The sequence below is a fragment of the Amblyomma maculatum genome, chromosome 10 (genome assembly GCF_055883805.1).
Source record: "Amblyomma maculatum isolate TAMU_Amacu chromosome 10, ASM5588380v1, whole genome shotgun sequence".
NCBI lineage: Eukaryota > Metazoa > Arthropoda > Arachnida > Ixodida > Ixodidae > Amblyomma > Amblyomma maculatum.
In genome coordinates this window covers 67,379,958-67,392,921 of record NC_139353.1, presented here as the reverse complement: position 1 = coordinate 67,392,921, position 12,964 = coordinate 67,379,958, and the positions used below count along the sequence as shown (strand labels likewise).

The window sequence follows — 12,964 nt, the reverse complement described above, 5'->3', positions numbered from 1 at the left end:
AAATACAAGGCGTAGAATAGACTGCACTCCGCGGTAAATCAGAGCGGCGATGAATGGAAAGCATCTCCCGCAGTAAATCTTTATTTCGCGCTCGGCAGCTGCCCTACCCTTATTTGGCGACGTGCAAGGGTCTGCACGAAGGAATAAACTTACATAATAGAATTATAAACAGGCATTCTCACAGCTAACAGTGGCAATCACCTTGGTCCCTGTGGTCCTGCATGACGCGATTAAGATAAATTGACGTCATGGCTTTGCCATGGCGGCTGCAACAAGCCTATTCGCACATAATGGAGAATGTGTGCACCGGAAAGACAAACGCTTTCCTTTGTAGCCGTATGGCTGCGCTTGGGTGGATGCAATGAGTAATTACTCCCTTATTACAAATCTACTTCACCTTGGGGGATTCCCCTAAATATTTGACCAACACCATTCCCACTTCGAGTTATAGATCAATTCCATCTGATCTGCTGACCGTCCTGGTTAGCTCAGTCGGTAGAGCGACTGCCCCGGAAAGGCGGTGGTGCCGGGTTCGATTCCCGGATCAGGACGAATTTTTCGTTAACTACGAAGTTTCTGAAAAAGCTGTATAGATTTCTTTTGTAGCCGTATGGCTGCGCTTGGGTGGATGCAATGAGTAATTACTCCCTTATTACAAACCTACTCCACCTTGGGGGATTCCCCTAAATATTCGAACAACACCATTCCCACATCCAGTTATAGATCAATTCGCTCTCGCCCTACCATCTGATCTGCTGAACGTCCTGGTTAGCTCAGTCGGTAGAGCGACTGCCCCGGAAAGACGGTGGTGCCGGGTTCGGTTCCCGGATCAGGACGAATTTTTCCTTAACTACGAAGTTTCTGAGAAAGCTGTATAGATTTCTTTTGTAGCCGTATGGCTGCGCTTGGGTGGATGCAATGAGTAATTACTCCCTTATTACAAACCTACTCCACCTTGGGGGATTCCCCTAAATATTCGAACAACACCATTCCCACATCCAGTTATAGATCAATTCGCTCTCGCCCTACCACCTGATCTGCTGACCGTTCTAGTTAGCTCAGTCGGTAGAGCGACTGCCCCGGAAAGACGGTAGTGCCGGGTTCGGTTCCCGGATCAGGACGAATTTTTCGTTAACTACGAAGTTTCTGAAAAAGCTGTATAGCTTTCCTTTGTTGCCATATGGCTGCGCTTGGGTGGATGCAATGAGTAATTACTCCCTTATTACAAATCTACTTCACCTTGGGGGATTCCCCTAAATATTTGACCAACACCATTCCCACTTCGAGTTATAGATCAATTCCATCTGATCTGCTGACCGTCCTGGTTAGCTCAGTCGGTAGAGCGACTGCCCCGGAAAGGCGGTGGTGCCGGGTTCGATTCCCGGATCAGGACGAATTTTTCGTTAACTACGAAGTTTCTGAAAAAGCTGTATAGATTTCTTTTGTAGCCGTATGGCTGCGCTTGGGTGGATGCAATGAGTAATTACTCCCTTATTACAAACCTACTCCACCTTGGGGGATTCCCCTAAATATTCGAACAACACCATTCCCACATCCAGTTATAGATCAATTCGCTCTCGCCCTACCACCTGATCTGCTGACCGTTCTAGTTAGCTCAGTCGGTAGAGCGACTGCCCCGGAAAGACGGTAGTGCCGGGTTCGGTTCCCGGATCAGGACGAATTTTTCGTTAACTACGAAGTTTCTGAAAAAGCTGTATAGCTTTCCTTTGTTGCCATATGGCTGCGCTTGGGTGGATGCAATGAGTAATTACTCCCTTATTACAAATCTACTCCACCTTGGGGGATTCCCCTAAATATTTTACCATGAAGCTCTGTGATTCGACATCAAATAAAGTGCTGCTAGGCGTCAAGAAATATTACTAGTTGTTAATAGCGGGCATGACCCTTGTCTCAGCTCTAAGGGACCCAAGAGAGCGATGCATGGCAGGAGTTGTTCACTCGAATGAAGTTTTTAAACATTGCTGTCCTAAGAACGAATTAGCATTCGATCTCACGTTCCCTGGAACACGCGCCAAGGCATGCGTACGGATTTATAACAAAGAAGCTGTTATGTATGCCTACTACACAAACTTCCCATCTTTAGCGGGATATAACTTACGGCGTACGCAAGGAAGAGCTAATATCTGGTTGGAAGAACTCTCAGAATGGCTCAAGTTAGACTTGAACAAAATTACAAGAAAATAAATATATATCCTTCAGAGCTAATGCCAAAAGTCTATCCGTTTCTCCCTGAAGTTTGAGAATAATGTTACAGTCATGGGAAGCCGGCAAAGTATTATATGTACTCTTTGAGGCACACTTTCAATGGTCTGACCATGTTGATTGTTTCAGCTATCCAACTCTATAACAATTATAAGGTTTAGTGCCTTGTTCACAGCGAAATTCAAAATATAGTTTTACTGTTCGCTAGTTCGCTCATAGATTCATTATGTATTACTGGTATAGAGAACGACAGCACAGAATGAACAAACCAAAAATATTTCTTGTACGAAAAAGAGCTGCACGCGTTATAGCAAACACACGTGTTAAATAATGCACGAGTGTGTATTTCCTGAAAGGGAGCCTTTTTCCGCTTAGGCGACCTAGAAAAGCAATGCGCGCAAATCATGCACACACGCTCATGAAAACGGACAAATTTGAAGACACTTTTGAATAGGGTGAGTTATAGATGAGGTTATGCAAAGTGCGATGTCTCCAATGTCCGAAATAATTACGGCTTTAAAAGAATCAGATTCCTCATACCAAGTTTGCTGCATGCCTATTCAAGAATTCTAGGTCTAGCCTTCCAAATCTGTAGTGATAAACATGTAGTGAAAGGCATGGTGGCCTACTTCTGTATATCAATCCTGAATAATATTTCACTCTCTCTTTTTCACTTTCAAATTTGCTTTTTCCAGACAGTTTGTCCCGACATTTGTCCCGACATTTGTCCCTTTGATGTTTTGCAGTCAAATATGTATTTACTCTATGCAGGTAATTTTTTTTTTCTGAGTAATATGTTATTATGTCCTGTTTGTTCTGCTTCCCAGTGATATCTATTGACGTAATCTGTTTTTAATGGCATAATTCAGTGCATATTTTATGCTACATGTATTCGTGCCATTTTGTTTTTGTATCTCCTTTCGTAAACAGCGTCCCTAAGCCCACGTCAGGCGCCCATACATTGTTTGCTTGCTCACCCTCGGTTTTTATTGCTTTGTAATGCAAACAAAAATTAAGGCACCATAAAAAATACAACATGAGGGGGCACAAAAGTCCAAATATGTGTCGTTCATCATTTACCAAAACGAGGCATTTCTACCCTTTTCTGTTTTTTTTTTCTCATCATTTTCGGGTGTATGTGCAATATGTGGACAAGAAAAACGTAATCTAGTTGCAAATTCCTGCACTACGTAGATACGGTCATGACGCGGCGTTTTAAGGAACCATGGTAGTAGTTTTGCACTGCGCCTGATAAAAGCATAGCTGCAGACACTTGTTGCGGATGAAACCTTCAGAGCAGGCACTTATTCTCGCTGGTTTCTCCACTTCGCGCCATGGTGAAGCGCTGTCAAGCTAGTCGGTCTTCTTTCGTGCGGTACAGTGTGGAATAACTGGCGGGTTGTATATATTCCCAAGGCGGCCGTGGAGCGTTACAATAATCAATATGGCAGAAATAGCAGGACCGTTTAATAGCACTGAGTGCGGGTCTAAGTGCGGAACGCTTAATTCTTCACTCTCGCCTAGCACTTCGGTGATGTTGAGGTTGTCAGCTAGAGGGGTCATTACATTTGTATTTGTTCCTTATGAATTTTTTGGGCACCAGTGAAATCTGCTGATATTTAAGAATGACGGTTCTTAGAGCACATTTCTCTGTTCTGGGCTAACGGTGACTTGCCACATCAGCGTGTTTTAAGCAAATGCGTAGCTCTTCATTCGCTCAGTTATCGCTCCCTAAATTGGAGGTAAAAAACAATGGTTGATGGCGGAATTGCTTGTAAGGAAGCAAATAAAGCAAATCAAGAGTGAAGTGAAAGTGAACGGCAGTAAAACCAGCCATAATAGTGTCAAAGTGAAAGGAAATTATTACTTAGGTAACTTAACTTATTTCTGCACTTACTAATGCTTCATCATAAAGAGGATTAGGAAGGATGCTAAAGAGGAACAGTGTCTTAAATTGTAATGTTATTGTATGTTTCATGCTATACATTTTTCTCTTTGCTGAAAGGTTTTGAAATTGTGCTTCATGTATTTTTCCATTGTCGCCCCCCCCCCCCCCTCTTTTTGTTCAATGAGTGACGCGGCTTTATAATATCGACTGTGCGTGATAATACTGGAATAAATATAAGTGAAATGATTACCGAGTGCACATGTACTCTGCTGTGCAGGCCATAGACAACGCCAGCAACCGCGTCCGTTTCTTCGTAGACGGCGCCGACACCGTGATGCCGTCGTGGATGACGTACGTCCAGTGCGCCCGGCATGAGCAGGAGCAAAACCTGGACATGCTTCTCCTCCCCGAAGGCAGCCTCTTCTATAGAGTAACCAAGGTGATCACAATACGCATTTTAATTTCATGATTGCATGTGTAGTGAGCCACTAAGAATGGAAATTAAATTTTTACAGAAACCAGGAAAGATCTCTTTTTTTTTAGATTCTTGTCGGATAAATGTTTCTTACTTGCGCATCATCATCATCAACATCATGGTGCAGCAAGAAGGTGTGTATTTAGGCAGATGCGTAGGATGCAGGCATCTAATCACATATTGTCTGGTGGGATGCACCGCTGTCAGTGAGGAAAATGACGGTAATGATTACTATAGCGTTCTTGTTCTAAGTCTGCACCTCGAACACTCGCTTTGAAAACGTGTTTAGAAATATATCGTTTGCTTAGTGCTATCATTGGCAGAGAGTGTAGTTCTATTGTGAATCGATTTACTCAGCGGTAGGAGACCGGACGAGCTTTTATTGGCCTTTTAGAGATTAAGTTTTGTCTAGTGGCCACCTCCTCACGCCGATGTGTAGTGGCCGCAAATTTTATTTACAGCACGTCGATGACAATTTATCAGGCCTTTGTGTGCAGAGGTAGTAGAATGCCTTATACTCTTTTTCTCTTCACGTCAGACAGATCGGAAGGCGTTGGATATAGAGGAATTTGCCCACCTTACGGCTACACTATTTGGCACTTCAGGAGACACTGATACATCTCACAATAATGCTAAGTGTGATGATTGTCTCCTATTGTGTGTGAAGACAATATAAAGAAAGCTTCTAGGCAAAAAACAAAACATCTCAGATGGTTGTTTAGACTACGTAGGTGCGGATACACAGTCGGAAACAACATTTTGCTTTCTTTTACCTTCATTTTAATAGTTTCTCTTCTCTTTGCCACGTATCCCTATATTCTTCAAGTACAGCAAGAGTGCTTCAGGCTTTTATTACGATTTGGTAGTTCTAAGTAGCATTTTTAGTGTAACTACATGACAACAGGTGAAGACGGTGATAGTGACATAATACGAAACGGAGTGTGACAAATTGACAGCAGTACGTCAAAAAACAGGCTACAAAGATGACGCCGTTGTAAACGAAATGACCATCGAAGCCGATGTCGCCGCCTAGGCCTGGATGTGACAGTGCAAATACTGTTACAGAATAAACCGTGTTGTTATGCATCACCTATGTTTGCTTCCGTCTTTCATGTCCCTGTTGCTATTGCACAATGTATTTCTCTGTATTATGAACCCCCAGCCAGCCACTACATATTGAAACCCACTGGCGGCGAGGTTTGAAGCAAAAGCTGTACTGTGTCATGTACCAATGAAGGTCAACCTGCCTGGCCGCTTGACCTTTTACGAGACAGAGGTCCAGAGTTTGGATAATATCTTATTCATGGCACCAACTACAGTGTACTACATCTACATCTACTATAGCGTACTACAACTACAGCGTACTACAGCATCACCCTTTCTTTCTCGTAGTTGACGACGCTCTCGACTCCGTAGTCTCGTCGATATAATCGCTACAAAACTATGTCTTCCCATGTTTAAAACTAAGCCTAACGAAAGCAAAACCAAGCTTTCTATTTGCCTAATAAGATTTAGAAGGGTTAAACGTAAGCCTTTTTTTTTGTTTTGTGGTTGCTCCTAAAAGCTTTCACAGTCACTTCGCCAATATCTGCGAATGTGGGTAGTGGTTTTGCACTTGAAGGCAAGATCTCCGTAAAACGCATTATGATTTAAATAGCAAATATGTTTGTTAGTACCAGATTTTGTAGAAATTACGCAAAAATGAGGACACTATTACTCGTTTTTGTTCGACACTGTGTGTCTTCTCGAGTCTATAGGGTGAGTCTTGCTTTATTTGCAGGCCATTCATCCAGATGAGGAACTCTTGGTGTGGTACGACAGTGACCTCCCGCACTACATGGGCATCCCCGTAGCCCTTCTTCCTCCAGACAGCTCGGCCGAAGACAAGTCTCAAGGTGAGACGTGTATTCTATTGAGGTTCGTATTGCTTCACTGCCAGCATGAAAACACACTATATAGGAATAATAAAGACCAGATACTCCTGGAATGCTACTCGAAAATCAAATATTGGGCAAATGTAGGCGCACTAAGTGTTCAATGAAACCGGTGAACGAGCCTCATATTTTTCGCCTTGGTGCATTTCCCCTAGCTTTCCATCTCTCTACGTTAAATGGTGCTTGCAAAAAACGCATTTACACATTGTAACGCAAAATGTCACATGATATCTTGATTAATCATAAGAAACGTGTACGATTAAGAGTAGCTAAGCATATCGAATGCATGTTTTCGCAAACAGGACCTTATTAAAAACTAAACCAAACGGATGGCTTTCCTTCTTACATTTTGCGTTAAACTTGAAGTAAAGTTTGCTCGTTTGCTAAAGACGCTTTAAAGTACCAAAGCCGCTTATGCTATGGTGAACGCCGGAGCAAAGGACTGACGAAATTTTGACCACGTGCTGTTCATTAACGCGCACTTGCATGGCATAGCACACCACCGCCATGCTGTTTGCTTCCATCGAAAAGCAGCCGCGGCCGGGATACTATCCTGCATCCGTGGGTACAGCAGTTGAGTGCCGTAACCAGTAATCTATCGAGGCAAGGCTGAATTGTCTAAGACTTTAATTTAATACCTCACACCTCCGTGACAAGTTTACACTCGTAGGCATAGTACCTGCTCTGATACCTCGAAATGACTAGAGATGCCGAGTGCCGCAGGTTTTTAACGGTGATTCATCTGTGTGGCGGATTGCAGTAGTGAAGTATTCGACCATATGTTTTGCAACCGAAATTTTAGAGTATTACCTGAAATCCAAATATGCAGACGCGCTTAGAATTTATACTGCTGTCACACGGGCACGGCTGAACTCCTTTTAACTCCCTTCAACCAAGGTAGTCTTTATCTCAATGGAGATACGCACCGTGTCACACGGCCGTCCTTTAGGAAAGCAAGTTTAAGGAAGTTCCTAGCGTAGGGAGTTCCAATCATCTCCCTCTGAGCTGGTAAAGGGAGTATCCTGGTTCCCCGTGAGCTTTAGTGCAGGTTTTAAGAGAAGCACTTATGCATTAATTTTGCATTTGTAACTAATTTTAATACTGTAGCACGACGTATAGCATGGAAAAAAGGAAATGCGGTAATATCCAAGCATACACGCAAGAATTTCGCGAGCACATTGTGGCCAGCAGAAAGGACAAACCCACTATGCTAGTAAAAGTAACAGCGCATCCCTTTCATATGAATGAAGGCACATTTATATTTTAAATTCAATTCAAACTGTTGAAAAGAAAGCAGCTAAAAATTACTTGACATGTTTCTAACTTGATTATTTTATATGCATAAACAAAACGAACAGCGCCTAATGGGACCCTGACGGCGTCTTTGAGGAGCTCGTTCTTAGCCGTGTGACACGGCGACAACTCCTTTGGGACTGAACTCCCTGCGTGGTCCTTTATGGAAAAGAAGTTCGAGGGAGTTGGGACTTGCACCGTGTGACAGAAGTATTAGTCTTCAAAGTGTGGCAGCAGCGGCAGGATAATAAACGGAAAGCTTCGGATCAGCACTTGAATATCACAGCCTTTCTTAAAACGCAGCGGATGACGGAGGCAGCATCATGTTTTTTTGTACTTCAGTCACACTAAATGCTCTTGACGTAAAAATAGGTGCAGCAAATTCAATTTCGAAAAGGGCGAAAGAAGAGTGTTAATCTGGCTACATAGACTGGGGTAATGCTCTGTTTACTTCGTCATCATCTTATCTCTCATCTCAGGAATCTACTGAAGAATGCCAGGGCAGTGAGTCCGTATTGCGCAAAGAGGTTCCTACAAGATGGCTGTAGGACACTTGTCCTTGCTCCATTTCCTAGCTTCGCACACCTGGCGCTTGCGCTGCCCTTGATTAGTTCGTTTTTTTGAAGATTAGAGTGCAAATAACCTCTAACTATAGAGTAAGGATGTTGCTGCTTTCATCGCATTCGTGGAGGCATCATTACAGTAATCTTAATTTTGTTTTATTGCAGACAGTATTGTTGGCGCACGCTGCATCTCTACGGCATCTCTGGCTGCGGCCGCAAATGGCGGCACCTCCAGCGGCGGAGGCCGACTCAAGTGCGTGGTGTGCAGGCGGGGCTTCAACTCACGCAGTAACCTCCGCTCCCACATGCGTACACACACTCTTGAAAAGCCATTTGTGTGTAAGTTTTGCGGGAGATCCTTCAGTCAGTCCTCGACACTGAGGAACCACTTGAGGTTACACACCGGTGAGTGAGCGACTTGGATTATATGCGAAAATCCATCTCTCAAATATTTGGTACTTTGCGCAGAGCATGGGATGTATAAGCGGAAAGCCCCACCTTTTAGAAAATGAGTCAGCGATTTTTCCCCCACCCAACCCCCATGGTCTCTCCTAACGAGTGACTAATTAAGTCTCTCTTAAAAGCACCGGTTTATTCCGAATAAACGAAAACGAATACAAATAGAAACAACACTGGGTGCCACTACGCTGCAAACATGAGGTCGAGACCCACAGCAATGGAACACCAAAAATAAAACAGAACGAGGGTCAGGGCTTTAACGCGACAAGGCAAAACATATTGCGGCACGAATAGCGCGAGTGTTACGAACAATGCACTAACGGCGGTACAAGAAACATTGCCCTTCGTGTAGCAGCAACTCAGGCGTATACGCCTATGCTATTCTTGCAGGCAACGCTTCCGTATTCTTCTGGGCAATTCTCCGTTCCGTCGTCCGTGCACATCCCGCTGGCCCGTGACGCCCGCCTGCCGTGCAACTTCCCCTCGCTCGCCTCCCGCTGTGCAAAAGCCCCGAGCATTACCATAGAGCGGGCCCAGCGGCCCAGTTGACTGTAGCGCACAAAATGGCACATGCTTCACACACATCCGCTTTTGGTTAAAGGCGCGCAGTTTGAATGCCGAAATGCGCTACGCCATGGCACGCAGTTTGCATGCTAGCAAGCGCTGCCGTACGGCCACGCCCTGCTGGCGCATTATTTGTGTTATCTCTGATGTGATATTGTTTATTTTTTTAATTTCGGCACTAAAATATAAACTTACGTTACAATCATTGCAGACTGGGCATCAACGCAGCTGCGTCAAAGCCTTTGCCAAACAGCAGTATTGCAGAAAGATGCCAGGTGCTCTGTGAAATGAACATTTATTTTGCTTCGTAAAAAAAAAAAACCTGTACAAATCCGTCAAACTCTTGTGCATAAAAGCAGCTAGGAAGAAAGACAAGACGTAGGATACATAAGCCGATGTGTACATTACAAAGAAGTGACAAAATAATACACAAGGCAAGAAACAATACATAGGTAGACAAATGTAGCATGAGATGCAGATATACGAATTATGGTACATGGTACGTAAGAAAATAGACATACTTTACAATGCTCACAATAGACTCGCAACTTCCTGGGAAAGTACCGTGTATTTTATTTTAAATACACATTTCAAGCAAATGCACTGCAAGTTGTGTTGTACATTATGCCACAGGAACAACATTGTTCGAGATTAAATGCGCTCCCTTTCCCCGCTCCATGTGCTTTTGGGCACTACCTTGGCAGCAAAATTCCAGCAGATGGTCTCGCCTTTCATCCCCAGCATTACCGTTTTCAGAAATTCTGAAGAGTTTCTATATAAAATAATGCTGTAAGCCCTAAACAAGCTGGAAAACATTGACTCATGTTACAAAGTGTCTTGCGTTCATTTTAAGATGAAAGTGTAACTAGCGCTGATTAAATTCATAGCCACCATGCACAACCGTTTTAATATAAAATGATTCCTCTATTATACGCGTCAATAATAGCCTGGGTCTTTTTGGGACGGTAAACAATGTAAACCTACCAAGATTAGCTTTCAATGTTAGCACATGGCCAATTTGTTGGAATGTGAAAATATGCGCTGATATAATATTTCAGGAACCATTAGGGACAATTATTTCATGCCTACTAACAGCTTTTTCAGGTTTATAACAATTTTATTGTTGTACAAATTCCTGATGTGCACATTAAGTCCCGTGAAATGACAAGCCTGAAAGTGAAAGCTATAACCAAATGATTGGTCTGGACCACTTGCACCTATGCTGAAGTTGTATCAGCAGGGCACACAGCAGAGACTGCCGCATCCTGGCATCAGCTGGAAAATTTACAGTAGAAGTATTTGTCATCGTGAGAGACCTTTTGCCGAAGTTTGTGAACAGACTAAATGTCTAAATGTCAGAATGTTGTAAAGGAATAAAATTGCGAACGTGGTCAATATGATTTATCGAACCAAAGCAAAGATGGCCGAAAAGAGCAAAGGTGGCCGACAGCGGCGGTGGCCATTGCAGAGGGCGGAGCCACGAGAGCCAGTTTTGTGGGCTGATTGGGTCACGTCCAGCGGGGAACATGCGGCCGCGAGAGAAAACGCATTCCAATGGCAAATTCGGAGGAAGAGATTTCCACCGGAGCGGTGCGCTCCGTTTTTGATTCGGCCAAGCGCCCGCGATGTGTCATTGTAATTCAAGATTAGCTATGGGCGAAGTTGAAAAGGTATTTCAAGGCGAAGCATTTGCGCCCTCACTCTTTGTGTGGCCAGAAAATCAAACCACAAAATGTCTTTCGTACCTGTCAATCAAACGAAGATCGATAATAAGGAAATCAATAATTTATATTTATTCATGATAATTATGATTTCATTAGACATAGCCATATTTAGTCGGTCGCAATAAGTGAAGATATTCATGGTCATTGTCATGGTTATTAAGGGTAGTCATAGTTTTAGTTATCATTAGAGTGTTTGACATCATAACAGCTTTATAGCGTCATAAAATGGCACCACTGCGTGAACAAATATCTCAACAAGCCACCACTTCAGCGCAACTCCGTGTTCAACACCACGCATTAGAAGTGTGCTCACAGGAGCACAACTAGTCCGAAACACTTTCGCATTGCCACAAGTAGGGAGGCTGTAGTGCCTCCCGATTTTTTTCTCGGCGTCAATATAAATCCACACAGGATAGTAAATAAAACTGTGTTTCTGTTGATACCAAAACGAATCGATTAAGTGAACTCCGTTGTCCTTATAGCGGCAATATGTGTGTGGCTTATGCTATGGACTATACCTATTTGTATTGCTTTTGCAAACACAGAAGAGATTTCCACAGCAATATTCCAATTGTTTTCACAGGTGAGAGACCGTACAAATGCCTGATATGCCAGCGTGCCTACAGCCAGTTGGCAGGACTGCGAGCTCACCAGCGAAGCGCCCGGCACAGGCCGCAGGGGGGAACTTCTGCCGGCAAGGATAACAGCGACCAAGCTCGTGCAAGTGAAGACACCAGACTGTGCAGACCCACGCTATCTCCGGCGCTCCCTGCGAGCCGAATCGATCAAGCGATTACTTTGTGCAGGCCACAGGGACCCACGACAAGCACCCACCTACACAACTCGTTACTTTCGGTGTGAAAGTGTGTGGATGGGATTTTCCCTGCGCTGCGTTGTCGACTAGTCAGAATGAAAAATGAGACCGGAACTTTTGCTTCGCGATTTTCGTGTTTCAATCTGCCCAGTACAAGAAATCTACATTGTTCACATTTGTTTGGCTGAATGGTTCTGCTTTTCGTGTCCCCATCAGGGTCACGTGTGTATAAATCCGCCTGTTTCCTTAAATTTACGAGCTGTAAGAAGGTTCAAGCCAGTGTTGACACGATATATCTGGTCTTAGCAGTGGTACCGTTTATAATATGAATCGGAGCGAACAATAAAGGCGGAATTTCCACTTCAATCACACGGGAATAGAGCAAATAATGAATTCACTAATAAAACTATAATATGCTCTGATCATGCAAATGCGATTTGTTCTCTTCATCTTGTCATCAAGACATTGAAGTCCTGGGCTTGCATCCTCAAGCTGGGCTTTACCCGAGAGTCAACAAATGATCCAGGCGTCAAGGTGTCGTACACTGAATGCGTTGTAAGGCTGTGTCGAGAAAGGATGAGCAGAGATAAAAGCGATTAGAAATGAAGAGCAGGGTCAGTTACAAATTCATTGGTGCGTTTATAACCTCAAAGCTAAAAATTCACGGTAGCACTAAGATGAACTCTTTATGATGTTCGTTAGCTAAAGCTATGAAACCACCTGCTGTGCTCCTTTACAAGTTTTTACCACTTCTTTGTTCTTATTCTCTAAAAAGAAGGAAATTACACAGTTCGCTTTGTGTCTCCCATAAAGTAGCACGTAGTGGCCAGACTAGAATTTTTCTCGCCGTTGCCTCTGAGCAAGACTTTCCTCGCTGATCATATTCATGCACTTGGGTACTGGCAGGTTGTCATTGATTAGCGCGTTGGTTGCCGGCCAGATACGGCAAAGTTAAACACACGCCTATATGCTGTGGCTTAGACCAATCGCCTTTGTACACGCTGCCTTCATGTGCCAGCGATGCTAG

The 12,964-nt window shown here is 43.7% G+C and overlaps 1 protein-coding gene across 1 annotated transcript in view; it reads left to right on the top strand.

Annotated features, from left to right (window-relative positions):
• Positions 1–12,348, top strand: part of LOC146176731 (PR domain zinc finger protein 12-like) — a 35,444-nt gene extending 23,096 nt beyond the window's left edge. The window contains exons 4-7 of the mRNA XM_084581372.1: positions 4,389–4,550; positions 6,367–6,481; positions 8,542–8,781; positions 11,707–12,348. Coding sequence (XP_084437498.1) covers positions 4,389–4,550; positions 6,367–6,481; positions 8,542–8,781; positions 11,707–11,984 — 795 coding nt within the window. The 3' untranslated portion in view covers positions 11,985–12,348. The remainder of the gene's footprint in view (positions 1–4,388; positions 4,551–6,366; positions 6,482–8,541; positions 8,782–11,706) is intronic.
• Positions 12,349–12,964: the final 616 nt, after the last annotated feature.